Raw genomic sequence first — 21996 nt, 5'->3', positions numbered from 1 at the left:
ACACACAGACAAGACAACCATGGGGTACATGGCACAAACCCTGAACATATAGCAGCATTGCTCTGGGGTGCTGCACTAACTTCACTTGCTCTACAGCCATGTCTACTTTGTACATGACAATGTTATTCCTTCCTATTATGAGAAAGTGTATGAGGTCCACATCAGCTATAAGAGGTGGTCATGTGATACGTCAAAGAGCCTTCCACTAGAAATGGGCACACTGACACACAAACCATGAGCAGAAGGTTTTCCCATCTTTGTGTTGGCGCAAAAAAACACCTGATGGCTTAACAATGATATTTGCTACTCGTCTCTTCCAGCTTCTTGGAACCCCCTGGAATATCATAAGTTGTATAAGCCCCCTGCCCCTCCATTCGACATCTTCAGCTATACCCGTCTCATTCTCAGGTCCTCCTGTAGATCATAGTCCACTCTTTGGCCACCACTGCTGTAGACTTTTGAAGCCAGGAACACATCTTTAAGATCCAAGATCACGAGCCCACGTTTTCCGTTGGGACATTTTTGATGTAGGAGACCACTTGGACCTTGGCAATTATCTAGTTTCCTGGCTTTTTGTGATAAGTGCCATATTTTTGGTGGTCTACCATCAATCCTATAGATAACATCATACGTGCAGCTACACAATTTAGTCCTAACAGTAAGTGAAGAAACAACAAGTTAAAAAGAGTGTAAAGTTTATTTCTGAAAATGTAAAATCATTTTACGGCAATAAAAAGTGTTTGATAACCGGACTCGTGGTAATGCGATGGTGCAGGATTCGGTTCAGGGTATGACAATGACCACAATGGACAGACCTCTGGATTACATTCCCAGTTTCTCATGCCACTGTTTTTGGAATTGTGGAATTGATGGAAATTCAACAATATTGAGACTTGGTTTCATGGGATTAAATTCCATCTTTTAAAGATATCTCTTCCTTGTACTTGGAAACGTTCTTCGTATGTGAAGGGCTGTAAAATAATAAAATGTTAGCCCGTAGTCGCCAGGGCAAGGCTTAGAAAACCGTCACAAGACTATTGCATTTATAAAGCATGGCATGGGAATACCAAGGGATTTGTCACAATGGGCAGAGCCGTATTTCTGGGAAGACGTATTACATTTTCTAGTAAATCTTCTATAGTGAACTGCTATTAGATTAGATATTTGTGCTTGTACTTCTTTGTGTCTTTGTCCAAAAAGAGGAAAAGCTCCTCGATTCTGGGCGGACAGTCAAGGGTGTTCAGTAGCAAAAGAAGATGGTAGATAAACTTCAGCACTGCAAGGAGATTCTTTGGAGTTGGGAACGGTTGGGATCCTACCTTAAAGGGATTCTACCATTAAAGCAACTTTTTTTTCTAATTACCACGTCGGAATAGCCTTAAGAAAGGCTATTTGTCTCCTAGCTTTAGATGTGGTCTCCATCGCGCCGTTCCGTAGAAATACCGGTACTTATCGGTATGTAGAAATGAGCGAGTACTGTTCGGATCAGCCGATCCGAACAGCACGCACGCATTGAAATAAATGGATGCACCTGGTACTTCCGCTTTGACGCCGGCCGCTTTTAACCCCTCGTGTGCCGGCAACGTCCATTCATTTCAATGCGTGCGTGTTGTTCGGATCGGCTGATCCGAACAGTACTCGCTCATCTCTACCGGTATGCTAATGAGGTCTCAGCAGCCATGGGGGCGTCCTTCTTCTTCATCTGCCTCCTCCCCTTGTCTGTCGTCTTCTTTCTGCGTCATGTCTGTCGCCTGCGCAGTCGGCTCTGACAGCGAGACCCTGTTAGAGCCGACTGCGCATGCTCAGTAAGGTCTGTACAGCCCTCTGAGGCGCGAGTGAACTCATCCAGGCGTCTGAGGGCTGTACAGACCTTACTGAGCATGCGCAGTCGGCTCTAACAGAGTCTCAGAGCCAACTGCGCAAGCGTCAGACATGACAAAGAAAGAAGATGACAGACAAGGGGAGGAGGCAGATGAAGAAGAAGGATGCCCCCATTGCTGCCGAGACCTCATTAGCATACCGGTAAGTACCGGTATTTCTAAGGAACGGCGCGACGGAGACCACATCTAAAGGTAGGAGACGAGTAGCCTTTCTTAAGGCTATTCTGACGTGGTAATTAGAAAAAAAGTTGCTTTAATGGTAGAATCCCTTTAAGCACCCAGACTACTCGTATCCAGAGTGCCACATGCTTGTTGGGCTTCGCTTTATGGCAATACTCTGGTTCCATTCATGGAAACACTGGCATTGCCAGTAGGAGTTATCTTGCTGCCTGTATAAGACTGGGGCCAGTATATGAGGTTTGGATACATCTGCCCAAACTGTCTCATTTACTGATAGCTCAGAGAACATTGCCAATGCCTTAAAGGGATTGTATACTAACATTAAGCTAAAAGTGTTATCACATAAAATATTTATCCTCCTTAGGAAACAATCTGGTTAAGTTCAGAGAGAAGATACAGAGAGGAATCACGGCTATGTGTACAGCTCTTTCTTACATGAAAATCTATGTAAAGAGCTTTGTCTTGAGAGATAAGACAAAGATGTTTCTACAGCTCTGACTTTCTTCTCTCCCCTGACTTTCTGCAGCAGGGGTTTAACATAATGCAAGTTTAACTGCTCGCTGACCGCACACATCCTGGTGGTCTGCAGTTAACTCTGCAAGAATGTACCTGTACACACTTGCAGAGTTAGCTCTTGAACATGTTATCCCCATATGACCAAAACCAGCCCATGCCCCACCCCCATCCCGCTGGGTCCTGGAAAAATGGTCTCGCTTGAATCTATCTAAGGCCATCAGTATCAGAGCGGTTAGGGTCTGACACCTGAATCCTGTCCCGATCAGGTGTTTCGGCCCCTGGATGCCACATGCTAGGTATACAGCCAGATGTAACTCTGCTCCTATTCAAGTAAACTGAAATGAAACTGCAGTTACAGACACCGCTGCTACAGTGTACAGAGCTGGATGTTGTATACAGTGTACAGAGCTGGTTGTTGAATACAGTGTACAGAGCTGGATGTTGTATACAGTGTACAGAGCTGGATATTGTGTATAGTGTGCAGAGCTAGATGTTGTATACAGTGTACAGAGCTGAATGTTGTATAGAGTGTACAGAGCTGGATGTTGTGTATAGTGTGCAGAGCTAGATGTTGTATACAGTGTACAGAGTTGGATGTTGTATACATTGTACAGAGCTGAATGTTGTATATAGTGTACAGAGCTAGATACTGTATACAGTGTACAGAGCTAGATGTTGTATACAGTGTACAGAGCTGGATGTTGTATACAGTGTACAGAGCTAAATGTTGTATACAGTGTACAGAGCTGGATGTTGTATACAGTGTACAGAACTGACTGTTGTATACAGTGTACAGAGCTAGATGTATACAGTGTACAGAGCTAGATGTTGTATACAGTGTATGGAGTTCGATACACTGTAGTGGTGGCTTCTTGAAATGCAGCCCTGTTCCCATTCACTTGTATAGGAACAGAGCTAATTCCAGCTGTATACCTCATATAAGGCTTCTGGACAGTTGAAACAGCTGACCAGCATGGGGTCTGGGTGTCAACTGAGTAGATATTGATGACCTATTTTGTGGGTCGGTTATCAGAATCAATAATCTTCAAATATATTAGACACTTCTATATGGCTCTTCCTGCTAACGTACATGGGGTAAGTTATCAACCAAGATAATATGACAATAATATGACAATAAGGAAATCTTTATAGGATAAGATAGAGAACTATAATACAATAATACCAACCTCTCTACTTCTTGTATGGTCTCAGGTAGGGGCACACCGAGTGTCTCTGGAAGAAAACATGCAGCAACACCAGAAAGTATAGGACAAAGACTATAAATAATAAGCGGTAAGTGGAGATAATACTCGGCCGTCATCTGAATAAGTGGAGCAACTATTCCCCCAAGCCGAGCCATCATGGTGCCTACTCCCATACCAGACTGCCTGTAATAAAAGTGATAGGTGATTGGTCATCAAATTGAATCTATAGATCTCTCGAATTCTCTTTCTTTCTTTGACTGGTTTCTCACCTGATCACAGTTGGGTACAATTCACCTGTATATAGATACACGCAGTTGAAAGACGCTGCCAGACATCCCTTCCCAAGAACAGTTATCGCTGTTCGCACAGTTTGAGACTCTAAAAAAAATAAATTTAAAAATGTTAAAAGTAATTCTGAGTCCCATACCATGTAATGTACAAATTGATCATAACATACTGTATCCCACTATATATACAGCATAGCGTGAAGTATCCTTCCTCGGTGTCTAGCGATTCGCCACGTCCACTCAGATGCTCATGTCATGCTATCCTGCCCCGCAAAGCATCTTCCTGTCCACACGGTGGAGCCCGCCTATAACCTCGCCCCATATGACCAAAGCCCGCTCATGCCCCACCCCCATCCCGCTGGGCAATGGAAAAATGATCTTGCTTGACTCTAGTCCCTGGTGCAAAAAAGATTGGGGACCACTGTTGTAGACCATAATTTTGCTTGCTATACTTGCCCAGTACCTAAGACTCACCTGATATGTTTCATGCTTGGTGAAGATAAAAAGTTTTATTAACAAATGCAACCACTCAATATCACACAGAATATTAGAAAATGTCTATACAATGGTAGTCCTTGAAAGAAACCATTATGATCTCCACTAGAGATGAGCGAACACTGTTCGGATCAGCCGTTCCGAACAGCACACTCCCATAGAAATGAATGGAAGCGCCTGGCACGGCGACCGGCCGCCGGCAAAGTGTACGTGCCAGGTGCTTCCATTCATATCTATGGGAGCGTGCTGTTCGGAACGGCTGATCCGAACAGTGTTCGCTCATCTCTAATCTCCACTCCAGGTTACGATCATGGTGTATAGATGTGACACTGTCCTGTCTATAGGTAATGTAACAAACAGAAGAAGTATGATTAGTGGATTACCTTCAGGAATAAAGATATTCACTAAAATTGCAATCCCAGCTAGAATCAAACTTGCAGCCTGCAAGACACGACGTCCTAGGTAGGTCATCACAAAATAGGAAAAAAACTTGGCGGGAATATCAACCGATCCAAAGATAATCTGAACAATATAGATGCTCAACCCAAACTTCTGAAGGTCCATGGCAAGACCATAGTAGGCAAAGCTGGTGGAGAACCTGAAGGTGAAAGCAAACAAAAAGACCATGATATATAAAATATTGAAGGGTCCTAAAGCTGGCCCTACATATGAGCTTAAAATTGGCTCTGAGACTGCAAATCAGTCAATGGTGGAATCATTTGTATGAATGATGCCACCAAAAAGGGGTTGTCCAGGCTTTTCTTTTTCAGGATAGGCCATAAATATATGATCAGTAGGGGCCCCAGAGCCGATCCTCTGTTCAGAGCCTGTAAACAATATGGAGACAGAAGCAGAAAGGTCCGTCCACTGTAAAGTGGCTGGGCACCTTCGCTGTCCATGAGGGCTGAGCTGCTCTGAAGTTGCCAGGCCGCTATACAGAAGATGGAGCTTTCTACTTCCGGCCCCATATTGTGAACTGAATGGGTGCCATAAGTGATCATCTAGGGGCCAGCTGTCGACCATAAAAAAAAGCCTGCCCAAATTAGCAAATGACCCACTAAATGTGACCGATCATGTCGTCCTCTTATATTTTTGGCCAAAAATTGAAAACACAATGGGTCAGTTTCTTGGCAGACAGAAATCTGCTGTCAGCTATTGGCCATTGCAAACTTTTATTTTATCCAATCATCCAATCATCGGCCAAAGTGGCCAAAAATTACTTATTTTGGCCAACTTTTATCATGTGTATGACAGGTTATGTATAAAACTGTGAATGATCGGAACAGCAATTTCTATTACAATATTGTTAGTTAGATTGATTCAATTAATCTTCAGACTTACCAAGTACAACATATACATAAAGTGATCCGACGCACCACGGGCGTCTTTATCAGATCCAATGCTGAATAATTACTTCCACGAGAAGCATTTATTTCTCTTTTCATATCATATTTAATTGTCTAGAAGGAAGAGAGAGTCAATGAGAGAGTCAGCGAGAGTCAATGAGAGAGTCAATGAGAATCAATGAAGGGTCAACAAGAGAGTCAATGGAGGGTCAACGAGAGTCAATGAAGGGGCAATGAGAGAGTCAATGAAGTAACAAACCAATCACATATTATTTTACAACATGCCCTTCAAGTATGGATATGGACATGAAGGAGGTTGATAGGATAGGATAGAGTAAAAAGGTTAGGATACGTTATAGGTTAGGATAGAGTAAAAAACAAAACAAAAATATGTATATATATAAAATATAAAATAAGAAAAGTAAATAAAATATATGAAGTTATTTCTACCATCAAGGCCTCAAAATCGGATTTAAGCTTTCTGAGAACAGAATTAATTTTCGGTATATACAGTGCAATAAAAAATGGGAGAAAACTTGCCGCCTTAAGGTGTATTTTTAAATCTAAAGCAGCATTATTGGATCGAGCTACTTTTATATGACTTCTTTATTAAAAAACAAAAAAAATAGTCAAACAAGTGAACTCAATATCTCATTTCCAAGGGCATTTATTTTTATTTATTTTTTTAAATAAAGTTTCCTTGACCACTTTACTGATAAATTCTAAAAAACTTCCATAAAACAAGCCGCACCATATAAGAATAAAAGGTTCTGACAGGTTGTCCTCCAGGAAAGCAAAGTCCAGGGGAAAAGTAGGGTTATTCCTAAAGGGAATCTGTCAGGTCTAAAATGCATTTAATAGGAGCAGAAACACATCTTTTTGGCCAATGTAATGAAGCAATGCAGAAAAAAAAAATCTGAATTTTATGGATATCCAAATTGGTCTTCAATTGGAAGGGGCCCATTTTGGCAGATTTGCCTGCAGAAAGCTGCAACTGCTTCTTCTTTCCTTTGGAATGGCAGCACAACCTTCGACTTTGTTCAATCTTCAACCTTTTCTTTTGAACTTTTTTATATACTGTATATACTCGAGTATAAGCCTAAGCCGACCCAAATATAAGCCGAGGCCCCTAATTTTACCACAGAAAACTGGGAAAACTTATTGACTCGAGTATAAGCCGGGGGGGATCCACCATTGCAGATAAAGTCTGGTCATGTGCATTACAGCTTAGTAACTCCATGTGCCTCATAGTAATAGCAGTTAACCCCATCATGTCCCTCACATTAACCCCCTGTGTGCCTCACATAAGAGTTATTGATATGTGGGACATATGGAGGTAATAATTAGGTATCTTCATAATTAAGGTCCTTTATTAGTACCCCCATGCCCCTTTTGGGTAATAGAGAAGAACCAAAAAAAGTTGCCATTTTCTTCTTTGGATTGACCTCCACAAGGCCACTGTGTATAAGTTACCTCCTGTGAAAGTTTTTCACCCTCCTCCACCTTCCCATTAATTCTGGCGACTTTCTTCAGGTCTTTGATGGCTTGTTCATATTTCCCGCTAAGGACAAGCCAGCGACTGGACTCAGGGAGCCACCTGTGGTCGACAAACCATGAGAATATCAATTATATCTACTGTAGCGCATTGAAAAGTTACTATATAGCATGTATGGTATGAGGATCACTCCGAATTTTGCTTAAAGCTGAAGTTCGACATCGCGGATAGATTTTGCTGCGGTTTTTTGAGCCAAAGCTAGGAGTGGATTGGAAAGGAATGGAAAATATAAAGGAAGCTCTTAGGCATTTCTTTTCTGTTAAATCCACTCCTGAGTTTAGCTCAAAAATCCGCAGCAAAATCTGCAACAAAAAAAGCTGCGTTTCCACAATGTGGGGCCTCAGCCTAAAATACAGAAGGATTGAAGCAAGCCAACACCCACAGAAGAACAATGCTCAGTTCTCCAAGATGTTTGGAACAACCTTCCTGCTGAGTTTCCAAAAACTATCTGCAGCTAAGGCCCTACGTTGCGGAAATAAAGCTTTTTTAGTTGCAGATTTTGCTGCGTTTTTTTTGAGCCAAAGCCAAGAATGGCCACAAGAGGATTAGGAGATATACAGCATATATCGTTCTTATGCTTCTACCTTCTGCTCAATCCACTCCTGGCTTTGGCTCAAAAAATCGCAACAAAATCTGCCACACAAAAAGCTGCAACGTAGGGCCTTAGCCTGCAAGTGTAACTGATGGAAGGCATAGAGTGGTCAAGCCTAATAGTGATGGGGCAAAATTAAACTCTTAACACTACTACCGCTGAAGGCATTCTTACTTTGCAGCATGCTTCCTTGACTGCCTACAACTTTTGCACAACACTGTATTTACCATTTAGAGACCAGAAAAGCTGACAACCTTTGTTGGAGTGTCATGGTAATAATATTGAAATCTAAAGTAAAAAAAACGTGTACAATACCATGAATATACAAAGTAGATGAAGAAGGGAAGGGATGCAGCCAACTGCAACATACGCCATTCTTGTATGAGATACGCCAGGAGCACCAGTACCAGCTGGCCTATTGTGTAACAATACCCGGTGGCTGTAACGGTGAAAGCCCGCGTTTCAGTGGGAATCCATTCCACGACTATAGACAAAGCAGATAATAAGTATAGAAGGCATTTAATATCCTGCAATTCCTTCACCATGAAGCTCTAGATATTATATCATGGAATTATCGGCAGTGTCCTCATATAATGTCATCATTGGAATCACAGACTCTACAAGCAGAAACCATCCAGGGCAGTACTTTACCATAGCATTTATGTCATGGAGGGATCCACATGGGATTATAATCACAATGTTGGATCATCTTGGATCATCATAGCTTGGGTTGGCAGCAGTTAAAATATACTACTATTGTAAATGGAATAAAGTAGATAGGGACCCCATTAGAGATTTTGCATTGGGACCCAAGTTATGCTTCTGGCTGTGGTCATGTATCTTCCCCCAAGGTATGTCTCGACATCTATATATAGATCCATTCTTACCTTTTCCCTTGACTCAACACATCCTAAGATGTGGTGCAAGATGACCAGCTTTTCAAAAAACATGTTTTTTTGATGTTGTATCACAAGATGTCTGTCTATGTGCAGCCACTCTGTGGTTGGGTTGTGGATTACATCCTGTAAAGGTTTGGCTAGTCTCTTGGGATATTGCACTGACTTAGTTGAAAGAAAAATTGGAGTCCTTCTAAATTCTATCTAAGGTAAGGGTGAACCCACCTGTATCTACTAGGTATATCTGCTTTATATTGCCATATAATACTTAAGCAGTCACTTCTTTCATTCTTTCATTGAGCGATTCATAACTGATTTCATTATTCATTTCCTCATTTTCTTATTCATTGAGTCTTGGATTATTGGATTTTATACTTGCTTAAGGAGTAGGAATTGAGAACAATCCCAGAGAGAGCCGCCCCAGTCAGGAAACGAAAGACACAGTACACAATGTAGTTAGGAGCAAAAGCTGCGCATATTCCAGCTATACACATCTGAAGGTTGGACCAAATATTCAACGGTCGGCGCCCAAACCTTGAATAATAAATAGGGATAATATTTCAGAATAGCTGCATTTTGGTGATTATATTCTGATTTATGGTCATATAGATATGTTTCTTAGACTACCAGTTATATACATAGTCCACATTCAGAATTATAATGGTGGTATAGAATGGTATTCCCGCTTTTTTGCTGCATGGGGCCTTATTCTTTGGCTGAGTTCACATGGGATATTTTGGACCGGAATTTGACGCGGAGGCCGCCTCAGGTTCCGGTTCAAATCTGCCTGAAGAATGAGCATGTTGCTTCTTTTTTCCGGGAGTCGGAAGAAACAGTTCCCAGAAAAAAAGAACTGACTGACTCCCATTGATTTCGTCTTTTTGGTTAGGATTTTGAGGCGGATCCGGCCTCAAAATTCTGACCAAAATATCCGTGTGAACTCAGCCTTGAAGACACTCCCTCCTCCCGACTAGGCCCATTCATTTGAGCCTAATCTGGAGTGGGGTGCACGACTGGATGTTGATGCACTGCACTGGCATCCAGTCGCAGCTACCCGTATTTTTGACCAGAACCTGAGGCAGCCTCTGTGTCCGATTCTGGTCCAAAATACCCCGTGTAAACTTAGCCTTATACTGTCCCAAAAACTGGCCAACTATTGTGAATTTCCGTTTCTAAGAATGGTTGTTTTTGATAATTGGCTATTGTAAAGCGACGCAGATCGCCTGACTACATTAGCTAAATTTTGTAGCTCTTTTGGATATGACCATTCCCTTTTTGGTTTGACCATACCCCCTTTGGGGTGAAATACTCCCCTTTCTGCTAAACAATAGAGATGAGCAAGTAGTACTCGATCGAGTAGGTATTTGATCAAATACTACGGTATTCGAAATACTCGTACTCGATCGAGTAGCACTCGCTGTTTGAATGTAAAAGTTCGATGCAGAACCAGCATTGATTGGCAGAATGCTATACAGTCGGCCAATCAACGCTGGTTCTTCTCCTACCTTTAGAAGTCTTCTCCGTGCAGCTTCCCCGCAGTGTCTTCCGGCTCTTCATTCACTCTGCCAGGCATCAGGCCTAGGCAGAGCCGACTGCGCATGTCCGCTTGTAGTGCGGGCATGCGCAGTCGGCTCTACCCAGGCCCAATGCCTGGCAGAGTGAATTCAGAGCCGGAAGATGCCACGGGGACGCTGCACGGAGAAGACTTCTCGGAGGATCCAGCCCGACCCTCACTCGTGGACTTGGTAAGTATAATTTGATAACCTACTTCATATCCATATTAGAGATGAGCGAGTAGTATTCGATCGAGTAGGTATTCCATCGAATACTACAGTATTCAAAATACTCATACTCGATCGAGTACCACTCGCTATTCGAATGGAAAAATTCGATGCGGAACCAGCGTTGATTGGCCGAATGCTATACAGTCGGCCAATCAACGCTGGTTCTTCTCCTATCTTTAGAAGTCTTCTCCGCGCAGCGTCCCCGCGGCGTCTTCTGGCTTTGAATTCACTCTACCAGGCCTGGGCAGAGCCGACTGCGCAAGCCCGTGCTACAAGAAAATGGCCGCTTTAACTGTAAGCGGCCATTTTCTTGTAGTGTGGGCATGCGCAGTAGGCTCTGCCCAGGCCCGATGCCTAGCAGAGTGAATGAAGAGCCGGAAGACGCTGCGGGGACGCTGCAAGGAGAAGACTTCTCGGGGGATCCAGCCCGAACCTCACTCATGGACTTGGTAAGTGTAATTTGATCGAACGTTGCCTACCCCTGAAACGAGCATTTTCCCCCATAGACTATAATAGGGTTCGATATTCGATTCAAGTAGTCGAATATTGAGGGGCTACTCGAAACGAATATCGAACCTCGAACACTTTACTGTTTGCTCATCTCTACTAAACAACACAGATTTTCTCACCGAATATTCACATTTTGTGACATATATTGAAAAGTTTTTGGTATAAAATTTACATTTCCTTATTTTCTTTCACAACTTTTTGCGCTGCTGATTATTAGACACACTTTTCCTAAACTATCCGTTGTTTAGCTTTGTTTCTATTTCTGATAGTTCTCAGGATTATGTAGGCACTTTATGAATAAATTATCCTAATGTTGAGAACGGCTCCAGCGCCAACGACGCGGCCTCTCCTGTCTTACAATCATCCGAAGGTGGAAGTATAGTTCTACCGAATAACAAAAATAAGAAAAAAAAATTCTGTTTCTATAATTTAAGAATGTAATTTTGTTTTTTTTTTCATTAAAATTTCTTCGGTGTAAAATCTTTCGCATTAGAAAAGTAATCAGAAAATACATAGTGGAAGATACTTGTCATTGGAAGTCTAAGTCTTGCTTTTTATTAACGTAAATCTTACTTGTCTGATAGGCCGCCAAATATAACTGATCCAACTAGCACTCCTGCCATGTAGATGGATTGAGCGAGCTGCCTCAATCGCCTCTGATTACAGACCAAATCCCACTGCGCGAAAACAAAAAAAGATGTAATGGCATCAAACATTGCTTCCAGCTCTATGAAATAACCTCATAACTTTCAATTTATTTTTTTTTGCTAACAAGTTAGATACTACAGAACCAACTTTAACATATTTAAGATAAACCACACAAATTTACCCATATATCCTAGTAGTGGGCATACCCTATATCAAAAACACACTGTCTGTCCATATATCCTATTAGAGCATAGGATGGGGTCCACTTCTGCTCCTGCTCTGGGATACGTAAAAACTAAATTTGGAGAAAACAAAATCTTCTTGTATGCCTTGAGTCATATAGTCTGTACAATTGGAAATGCCCTTCAGTTCTTATCTTACACACTGTCAGACATGATAAGAAGAAGACATGGCACATTCTAGATTTTATTTCAAATACAATTCCATATTCTTTCCTTCCAGACCTACATGCAGGGCAATAATATAGAGAGGAAAAAGAAGGGCAAATATCCTGTCACCTCTGCCATTTAGAGTTCTCTACCCCATCACGATTACAGAAATTACAAGTCTCTGAAAATTGCCTGAATTTTATTGTGGTAGAATTGCTTATGGACTCCAAAGTATGGATTTCACCTCATTGTCTGTAACCTTCCAGTTCTTAAGTTTGGAGGAAAGGGAAATGCGGGCCGAACAAGACAACAGACACAGGCCTGAATGGATTCACAGAAATTTGTCTATTGTTATAGGCCTTACAATTCAAAACTCCATTCCATCCAATGGGAATAATGGCTTTTTAGCATCGCTGCCAATCAGAATTGTCATGACATATAATGAATACATACATTACATGTTTAGTGCCACATATACAACTTTTTAGCAACAAAAGGACTATTTCATGCCACATGGAGACTGGGAGAAAGGGGGACATCTGGAATCTATTAGACAGTGCTCAGTAAAGTACCGAGAGACATTGTTTTCTGGGTATTGGATAGCAATGTCAATTATGTATGTAGACGTTGTATAGACGTTTTATTAGGATATGGTATTACATTACTATTTAGGCATTATAGTTTTGTTATATGTGCGTTATACTGACATTGTCCCGTGCACTACATGGTGTTATTATGTGGATTACCTATTGTTGTGTTACAGTATGTGTATATTTTTTGCAGTTTTTTAAAGACTTTTATTGTGACGATGCTATAATTTGTAACATTTAATAAATTTTAGCTGCATTATTTGTAGTTTTTATCTATAGCCTGTTTTTGATCTAGTTATTCCAAAGGGCCCCTCTTATTGTTTTAACAAGGGTCCTCCACCAACCTTGCATATATGTGTGTAATAATTAATTTGTTTCTTTGACCTGTTATCATAATTCTTCTACAGTCTGGGAAATGTTAACATCCAGAAAGTTCCATAGCTAGCTGCTTTTATTTTTACCATTTGAGCATCATGCTATTCAGATAGAATTGCATATCATGGTGCAATACTTAAGAGTTACTCAACATCTGCACAGATGTCTCTATCAATTGGGTATACTGTTGGACTCTTTGTCTGGTTTCTTGGCCATACCAGGCAAAATGATTGAGACAGTTCAACAAGCCCTAAGAAATAGACCATAGTACTCTTCAAATTTGTGGGCCTCCTGCTGAACCATCAACATGTTAGAGCCTAGGTTCATAGTTACATAGTAGTTTAGGTTGGATGAAGACATCAGTCCATCAAGTCCAACCTATAAATCTACAGTCCCCTACAGTGTTGATCCAAAGGAAGGCAAAAAACCCATTGAGAATTATGCCAATTGCCCCATTTCAGGGGAAAAAATTCCTTCCCGACTCCAACCGGCAGTCAGTGTAATGGAGGCTCCTCTGGTACTGGTGGGTCAGTCTGACAATGAATGGGTGTTAGGTTCTCCCCCTTATGGTAGTTGTTGGTGGATGGAAATATTAAGCATCCTCTTCAGTTTCCTTTGTTCTCACGAGAGGTCAGACTATTGGAGGGGTCTTGTTTCCTTCTCCCTATTGAGTACCCCTCGCCTTATTGCTAAGTAAGGGGCCCATGAGAGGGTAAGGTTCTGTCCCTGCTTATGGTTCACTAAACAGTTCAAAGAGCAATTTACTAGTAAGAATTCTTTCAAGATAAAGTAGACAACGGAATCGATATAGAGAATTCACAAAAATTTTTCTTACCTGGTTTATAATAGTTGAAGAATATTCGGTGTCATCGTACATGTAGCCATCAGTGCAGATCTCAGTCTGGAAGTCACTGGTATTGCTCGTAGAACTATAATTTAGTAAACTGAGTTGGGGGTTTGTATATCTTAAGCAGCTGGAGAATTTTCCATTAGATGCCACCGGAATATGAGCATGTAACCAAAACCCAGTGAAATTACCTTCTTCCCAGGATTCATTGAGCTTACATCGATGCTTTGGTATGGCAGCAGTAAAGTTCTGCATGAGATTGTGGCTAGCCAACATGAACACCGGCAGGGACAACAGAATGACATGGATTATCTGATATCGTCCCATGCCACCAATTCTCTCTAAGATCTCTTGAAACGCCATGGTTGGTCACGTAGTTCTCAATTTCCGAATAAATGACTAGGAACATTGAAGTTTTGATGGAGATAACATGACCATGTACAAAGTCAGGGGATGGCGCATGGAGAGACTGGGCTGCAGTCCTATATAAGAGCGCGGGACATTGTACTAAGTAGGCGGAAAGATTAATACCGACTAACTGTGTGTTAAACTTTTACTGGTATATAGAAGCATTAACTTGGGGAGAAAAGACCAAAAATTCCTCAGAAATTGAGATAAAGGGCAATGCTTAATGACTATTATAGGGCAAGTTACAAAACATACAAATAACCTATTAACTTAGGTTCTAGATTTTTCACACTTTAGGAAAAACATGTTGAAAAGAGCCATTATCACTGGGAATAAAAGCAAGGCTCGTAAATTGTAAATTAATAGTACACAATTACTTGTAATATCATTTGTAGATTTCATGGAATACGAACTGCAATAAAATTGGATGTAGATTGCTGACAGATCGGCAGGGAAGCCGCTGGGAATTTTAGTATCTCCACCGCCATGTGTAGAATAATTAGAACGGTCCATCATATCAAAGCAATTTCCTAATAATTTCTGAAATGCAGAGGTGTGAACGCTGTGTTGTTCTCAAATTTAACTTCACAAATAGTTCAGTAAATATGAGTATAATACGTGGGCCATTAATCTGCCACCATCTTGTACAATGCACAATTGGAAGGAATTATAGTTTTAGGGACACTCCAGTTTTGATAGAGCGTAGTTTATAGGCTTTGGATAAAGCTTTTTGGGGTTGCCAAAATCAACATTTTTCAAAATATTCTTATTATATTTTAAAGGGATTCTACTCCATAGAACTACAGGAGCATACTGTGCATGCTCGCGTAAGCGGCCACAAAAGAAATGGCTGCCGGCATGTGCACTTGGCTCTTGGCAGAGCCGACTATGCAGGCGTACAAGTGTGACCCCAGCGCTGGAAGAAGAAGATGAAGAGGCCATTGCTGACGAAGATGGAGGGTTGTTTTGCAGCATTGGGGACGCCCCCTGTGCTGTTTGAGCACTGGGGCCCGCCCCCAGTGCTACGAGAGAACTCTCTCCAGTACTGCCTCCATCTTCGTCAGCAATGGCCTCTCTCATTTGCATACCGACGGAAAATGGATTTTTAACCGAACATCGTGGCTAAGAAGACATCTAAAGGTAGGAGAAGAATAGCCTTTCTTAAGGCTATTCTGATGTGTCAACTAGAAAAAAAGCTTTAAATGGTAGAATCCCTTTAATGATACTGGGAGGAGATTGTCTCAACAGAGATCTCAGATGATATTCATTTTCTAAGGAAAACCCATTTAATCCACATAAGACTCCCAAATTATTCCAAACTTTAAAATTCATATTCCAATATTATTGTCAATTTTTATTAAGGATTTTAATACAACCAAAAAACAAGCATGGTGTCCACGCTACCGTTGGTAATGTCTGTTGCTGTCTTCTGCCATAGAACAACAGCAACGGACATTAAACTGTCATAGAGTCCGTTCAAATTGACACTAATGTAAACGGACATGATGGTCGTCCATGCAAGACTTTATCTTCCGTTGTTACAAAGGTGAATATATATGATGGATATATATATATATATATATATACATACATATCTATATATATATATACATATATATATATATATGTATGTATATATTGTAAGCCGATGGCTGGTCTGGTAATGGAGGGGGTGTACATCTCACCCAGACTACTCAGGTGGGTGAGATGAGAAAACTCCAGGAATGTTTGTTCTCAGCAGACAACTTTCGTCTGCTGAGCATTTTGGTAAATCCTCAGTACTGGGCTGTATTTATTAGTTATGACAGGTAGGATTGGTAGTGGGACCTGTCATTCCACCCCCCTCCAGTCCAGTCCACACTTTGGGGATGTTCCGGCAGCGACTCAGCTGCAGAGAGTCTCCTCGTCAAGGAGGCTTAAGAAGCCAGCTCCACATGACACCAGAACCACTGTTCTGACTTTCACTGACTCCACTTTTATTGTGTAACCATTAACAATATCCACTATATAAAAACAAAAATAAGAGAGGTCACAATGTGTCACACTCAATAAAGGACTTCAACCCTGGAAATACTTAAAGCATATCACATATGTAGTTGTTCCATATGTCCAGTAACAGGGGATAGGGACTAAGGAGCTGGAGAGGACAGATGTCTATCAAGAACTTCCACTCTCGCTAATCCCTACCTCCCTGACATTACAGATATGTCAGTAAACCAACACTGAGTGGTCCCAAAGATGTGTGTGCACCCTCTAAATAAGGGAAACCCCCAGACCACCTAGCCCAAGGTTACTGGACTAACGCCACGCCAACGGTATTCAGTGATCCAGGGAATCTCTCCTGGGCTACACCGGACCTAAATCAGTGAGGTTAAGGGAAGACATAAGCTAAATATGCTACCCTTAAAATAGAAATTGTGTGTTCTGACTTTTAGGCTGAGTTCAGACGGGGTTTTTGGTCCGAAATTTCATTCTGGAGTGCACTGGCATCCAGTCGCGACACTCCGCTCAGGATTAGGCCCAAATGAATGGGCCTAGTCGGGATGGAGTGTCTTCAGGCGTCCGCAGAATCCGCCTGAAGAAAGGGCATGTCGGCTCCCATTGATTTCATTGGGAGGTGTTTTTTATGTTGTGGATTTTGACGTCTGCGTCAAAATCCTGACCAAAAAACCCAGTGTGAACTCAGCCTCATAGTGCCCTAGATTTAAATGAAATTAGCCCCAAGCCTTAGCTTCCCTGCATATACCAGAGCCATGCACCTGTAATCCAGTGGGAAACATTGTATAGATCTCAGCTCTCAAGACAAACAAGGGAAAGAATAAAGAAGTATAGGATTTCACACAAAGGAGTCCACATTTCTTAAAGTCTAGTCCTGCATTAAATCCCAAGTCATATCAGAACTTTTCCCACAAAGCCATGTATCAATCTGCTCATCTCCTCCTGCTCTGTAGTACTGGTATGCTGCCTACAGATTAGAGACTATGTTCAATGTGACTGCAAAAAAAAAAAAAAAAAATTCAAAATCGTTTCAGTAAAAATCTTGGGGAAAAAAAAAAGTTTTTCTAATACCTATTATTATTGGACTTCCAGTACTATATTACCAGTCTCAAATGAAAATGGCAATCCCTGCTTGGCACAGCAACTCATAAATATAGGTTTGCAAATTTGTGGATGAAATTTGTACATCAAAACGACTGCGGAATAAATACAATTTAAAATGATAATTAAATTTAATGTATTCCTAGGATATGATTCCCCTTTAATGAATCAAGAATGCTTCCCATGAGGAAATATGCTAATGCGTACGACTGTTTATTTTCAATAAATGAGTCATCCATCTGATTAGTCAGGCCGTATTCTAATACGCTGTGTGGCCGCATACCTTGCTGTGCTGATATGTTCGCTTCATTAAGAGATACGAGACGCTCATCCGCACCATCACAAAAAGACGCCAACATAGATTTGGAATATAAATAAGGAAATAACATCTTTATTTATAACGTCATGTTTAAAACATAAGTTACATTAAAAATAGCTACACTAATGTCACCCACTTACTCAAAAATTCCAGTGTCATGAAAACCGTACGACGCCTCGCACTGCAGTTGCATGTAATTACCGTGTTTGACCCTTTGACTCCAATTTTCCTATCTTGACAAAATACTTTTTTTTTTCAATTTTTTTGGTAATTTAGCAGAACATCAAACCCAAATATGTTTTTGTACTTTAGATTGATGTTAATTATATTCAAGGCAATAAAATGTTGCAAATGAAAAATAAAATTCTACTGTATAATAAGAATATTTTTTCATTTTTAACTAGAAAGATCCATAGCTCGAAAAACTTTAGCTTGGTGACTTATCAAAAGTTTATTTCCAGGTTTTAGATTTTGCCCCAAATTTGATGTGACCTGTGGATATTGCCATAACTGGTGGTGGAAACCATGATGAAATCCTGACACATTGGGTCACAGTTTTGTTCCACCATAATCCTTATCCAGGCCACATTCCTGCACCTAACGCACCACTTTCTACATATGAGGTCAGAGTCGGGCAGGATGGGGTAAGGGCGCTTTAGCCCGACATTTTTATTATAATGCAAACCGGTTACGTGGGAAATCTAATCCAGTTCCTAACTAGCATAGTCCACTATTCTGGCACATGGCTGGAACCCCTTAATAAATCAGTCGGACTTTGTGCCTGATGGGACCTTTATTAGAACTGGTGTACGAAATCCCAGACCTAATAAGGGTAAGTTCACAGGGGTTTTTTTGTTCCGGAACCTGAGGCGGCCAAAAAACGGGAAGCCACGACTGAATGCGGGTGCACTGCACCGGCATCCAGTTGCTAACTCGGCTCCAGATTAGGCCCAATGAATGGACCTAGTTGGGAGGAGGGAGTGTCTTCAGGTCAAATCGCGAGGCGAAATGGCTTGAAGAATGAGCACCTCGCTTCTTATTCCAGGAGCCGGAACAAACTGGCTCCCGGAAAAAAAGAACTGACCGGCTCCCATTGATTTCAATGGGATTTTCAGGATTTTCAGGCGGATACGACCTGACCAAAAAACTCCATGTGAACTTACCCCATTGGAATCTTTTTGAATTCCTATACAGTCAAAAACCTTTCACCCCAATACACTTTATCCTTACTGACCCCTGTTCTAGGTACACATTCCGTATGTGATGTAATATTTGTTCTACTATCTGCTAAAACAACCAAAAAGTTCTAATAAAAATGTGAATTAAAATAAAAAAGTAGCCAGAAACTTTCCAGAAAAAAATTCTGCCCCATAGAAACCTATGGACACCACAGTATGTGCATAGAATTTTTTTGTCGGAAAGTTCTTTGTGACTCAAAGTTCACCATTAACACCATGTTGCTTGTCTGTTAATATCTGTTAATAATCTGTGTAGCATTTTCCTGCTTGCCCACAAGTTGACATTTTAAGCTACTATTCACATACATTATCGGATAGATCCAAGAGGACATAGATGGAGCTCATTTGACTTCAATAAAGTCTGTGAAGTCCAAGTGTAGACTGAACCCTTCATCCCATCAAAAAAAACCTAAAAAGCCCTAATGGGACCTCCGAACACAGATGTAACCAGTGTGTGGACTAATATGAAGGACAGCAGAAGTAAGATCAGCTCCAGAGGACAAATTATTAGGTTAAGTTTACACGGGGGGGTTTTGGACCGGAACCTGAAGCGGAGGCCGCCTCAGGTTCCGGTCCAAAAGCCGGGTAGCCGCGTCTAAAAGCCGGTGCACTGCATCGGCATCCAGCTGCGCATTCTGCTTTGGATTAGGCCAAATGAATGGGCCTGGTCCGGAGGAGGGAGTGTCTTCAGGCTGAATCGCGACGCGACTCTGCCTGGAGAATGAGCATCTCGCTTCTTTTTTCCAGGAGCCAGAAGAAACGGCTCCCGGAAAAAACTCCTGAGCGGCTCCCATTGATTTCAATGGGAGCGGTCTTTTTTGTCAGGATTTTGAGGTGGATACGGCCTCAAAATTCTGACCAAAAAACTCTGTCTGAACCTAACCTTAGGTCTTATTCAAACGACTGTGTAGAAGAACCTGACTCTGCCACGAGTTATCATGCCAGAATCAGCGCCACTTTACTCCATGTGAATGCCCCCTTAGTTTTATTGAGGGTAAATTGTACCAAAAGTTCAAAAAATATATATTATTTTTTAAATTGACAAGTGGACACTGAAATAGTATATTACAATGGGTACTCTAATATAATAAAGATGTTATGATATATTATTTGTATAGTCTTGGAAGGGTGGGTTAGTCATACCACAGTTTGCTTTGATGGGGGCATTTTTGTCTTAAGTTTTTTAGTATTTTTTTCTTATTTGTGTGTATGTGCTTTGATATCTCCCACTATGTGAATGAAGTGTGATGACACTTTACTTTGACAGCCGGAGACCTGACCAGTTTCTGCTAGATGGCAGGAGAATTAACTACAGTGATACCAAAAGTGTTACCCTGCATCGCCTGATGTCTAAAGTCAGTGGGTAATACTAAACAAGTTAAGACTAAAGCGTTCACACAATGTTACGCTCCGCTCATTCTGAACGTAAAATTCGTTCAGAATGAGCACGTAAGAAGCAGCTCCCATTTATTTGAATGGGTGCCGGCATATGCGCACTACCCATTAAAATCAATGGGAGGCTTTTTTCCCTATTGCTTTCAATGTAATATGCGTGTATGCTGGCACCCATTCAAATAAATGGGAGCTGCTTCTTACGTGCTCATTCTGAACAAATTTTACGTTCAGAATGAGCGGAGCGTAACATTGTGTGAATGCTCCCAAAGGCCCCACATAGCGAAACAAAAACCACGGCAGAAATACATTGCGTTTGTTTTCCGTAGAATGTCTGCAGAGTTTTCTTTATCTGATTACTTTTTCCCATCTCTTCACTGCTTAGTCTTTGTCAGGATGTCTCCTTTTTTGTTATAAATGTTGGGCGTTCTCTCTGAGATAACATACATAATTTCTAGAGATGAGCGAACTGTAAAATGTTCGAGATTCGATATACGTTTCGAGTAGCCCCTCAATATTCGACTACTCAAATTGAATCAAACCCTATTATAGTCTATGGGGGAAAAATGCTCGTTTCAGGGGTAGGCAACGTTCGATCTAATTATACTTACCAAGTCCACGAGTGAGGGTCGGGCTGGATCCTACAAGCAGCTTTCTCCTTGCAGTGTCCCCGTGGAGTCTTCTGGCTCTTCATACACTCTGCCAGGCATCAGGCCTGGGCAGAGCCGACTGCGCATGCCCGCACTACAAGCAGACATGCGCAGTCGGCTCGGCAGAGTGAATGAAGAGCCGGAAGACGCCGCGGGGAAGCTGCACGGAGAGGACTTCTAAAGGTAGAAGAAGAACCAGCGTTGATTGGCCGACTGTATAGCATTCGGCCAATCAATGCTGGTTCTGCAACGAACTTTTACATTCGAATAGCGAGTGCTACTCGATCGAGTACGAGTATTTCGAATACCGTAGTATTTGATTGAATACTACTACTCGCTCATCTCTAATAATTTCTAATTCGTTAATAAACAAATTACATACTCCTTTCACTGAGGATACAGCAGAAGCTGTACTGTACACCACTGAGGATATATGACTAGAAGAGCCTCATTGGAATGACAAGCTTACACCAGGGCTGCCCTTACAATTGCAAAGAAATATATATATATATATATATATATATATATATATATATATATATTTGGACCACGATCTAGGGCTATAGGGCTAGAACAGGCAGCTTGTACTCTAGGATTTATGCCTCAGGTCTGGTGTGCAGCATATCAGCTTGCAGGTATATAGGGATATTTTCATTTTTTTAATAGGATTTGTAGGCGACCTCAGGAAATCAAACTCAGTCACCAACAACATTTTAGGTTTAATTATCATTCACGGTTTTTATTTCCATCAAACAGGATACACAGCATAAAACACACTATAAAATCCCAAACCAT

General features: G+C 41.3%; 1 protein-coding gene across 1 annotated transcript; it reads right to left on the bottom strand.

The window, feature by feature from the left end:
- Window positions 1-907: 907 nt before the first annotated feature.
- Window positions 908-14458, bottom strand: LOC142212546 (solute carrier family 22 member 6-B-like). The gene is made up of 10 exons (XM_075280506.1): window positions 14084-14458; window positions 11820-11923; window positions 9332-9486; window positions 8372-8540; window positions 7383-7506; window positions 5905-6023; window positions 4947-5161; window positions 4051-4159; window positions 3764-3964; window positions 908-971 (listed from the first exon to the last, which is right to left on the bottom strand). Exons 1-10 carry the CDS (start codon window positions 14456-14458, stop codon window positions 908-910), a joined length of 1635 nt encoding a protein of 544 aa, XP_075136607.1.
- Between the last annotated feature and the right edge of the window lie 7538 nt (window positions 14459-21996).

This window comes from Leptodactylus fuscus, chromosome 7, assembly GCF_031893055.1.
Source record: "Leptodactylus fuscus isolate aLepFus1 chromosome 7, aLepFus1.hap2, whole genome shotgun sequence".
NCBI classification, from domain to species: domain Eukaryota; kingdom Metazoa; phylum Chordata; class Amphibia; order Anura; family Leptodactylidae; genus Leptodactylus; species Leptodactylus fuscus.
This window is presented reverse-complemented; position numbering and strand designations above follow the sequence as displayed.

Bases quoted from the DNA above. Each gene is read 5' to 3' on its own strand.
- LOC142212546 (XM_075280506.1), bottom strand. From the start codon at position 14,458: ATGGCGTTTCAAGAGATCTTAGAGAGAATTGGTGGCATGGGACGATAT. The intron at 4,160-4,946 runs GTAATCCACTAA...TATTTTTTTTAG, and splicing joins GAATATCTTTATTCCTGAAG to AGTCTCAAACTGTGCGAACA. The intron at 3,965-4,050 runs GTGAGAAACCAG...CTTTTATTACAG, and splicing joins TTGTACCCAACTGTGATCAG to GCAGTCTGGTATGGGAGTAG.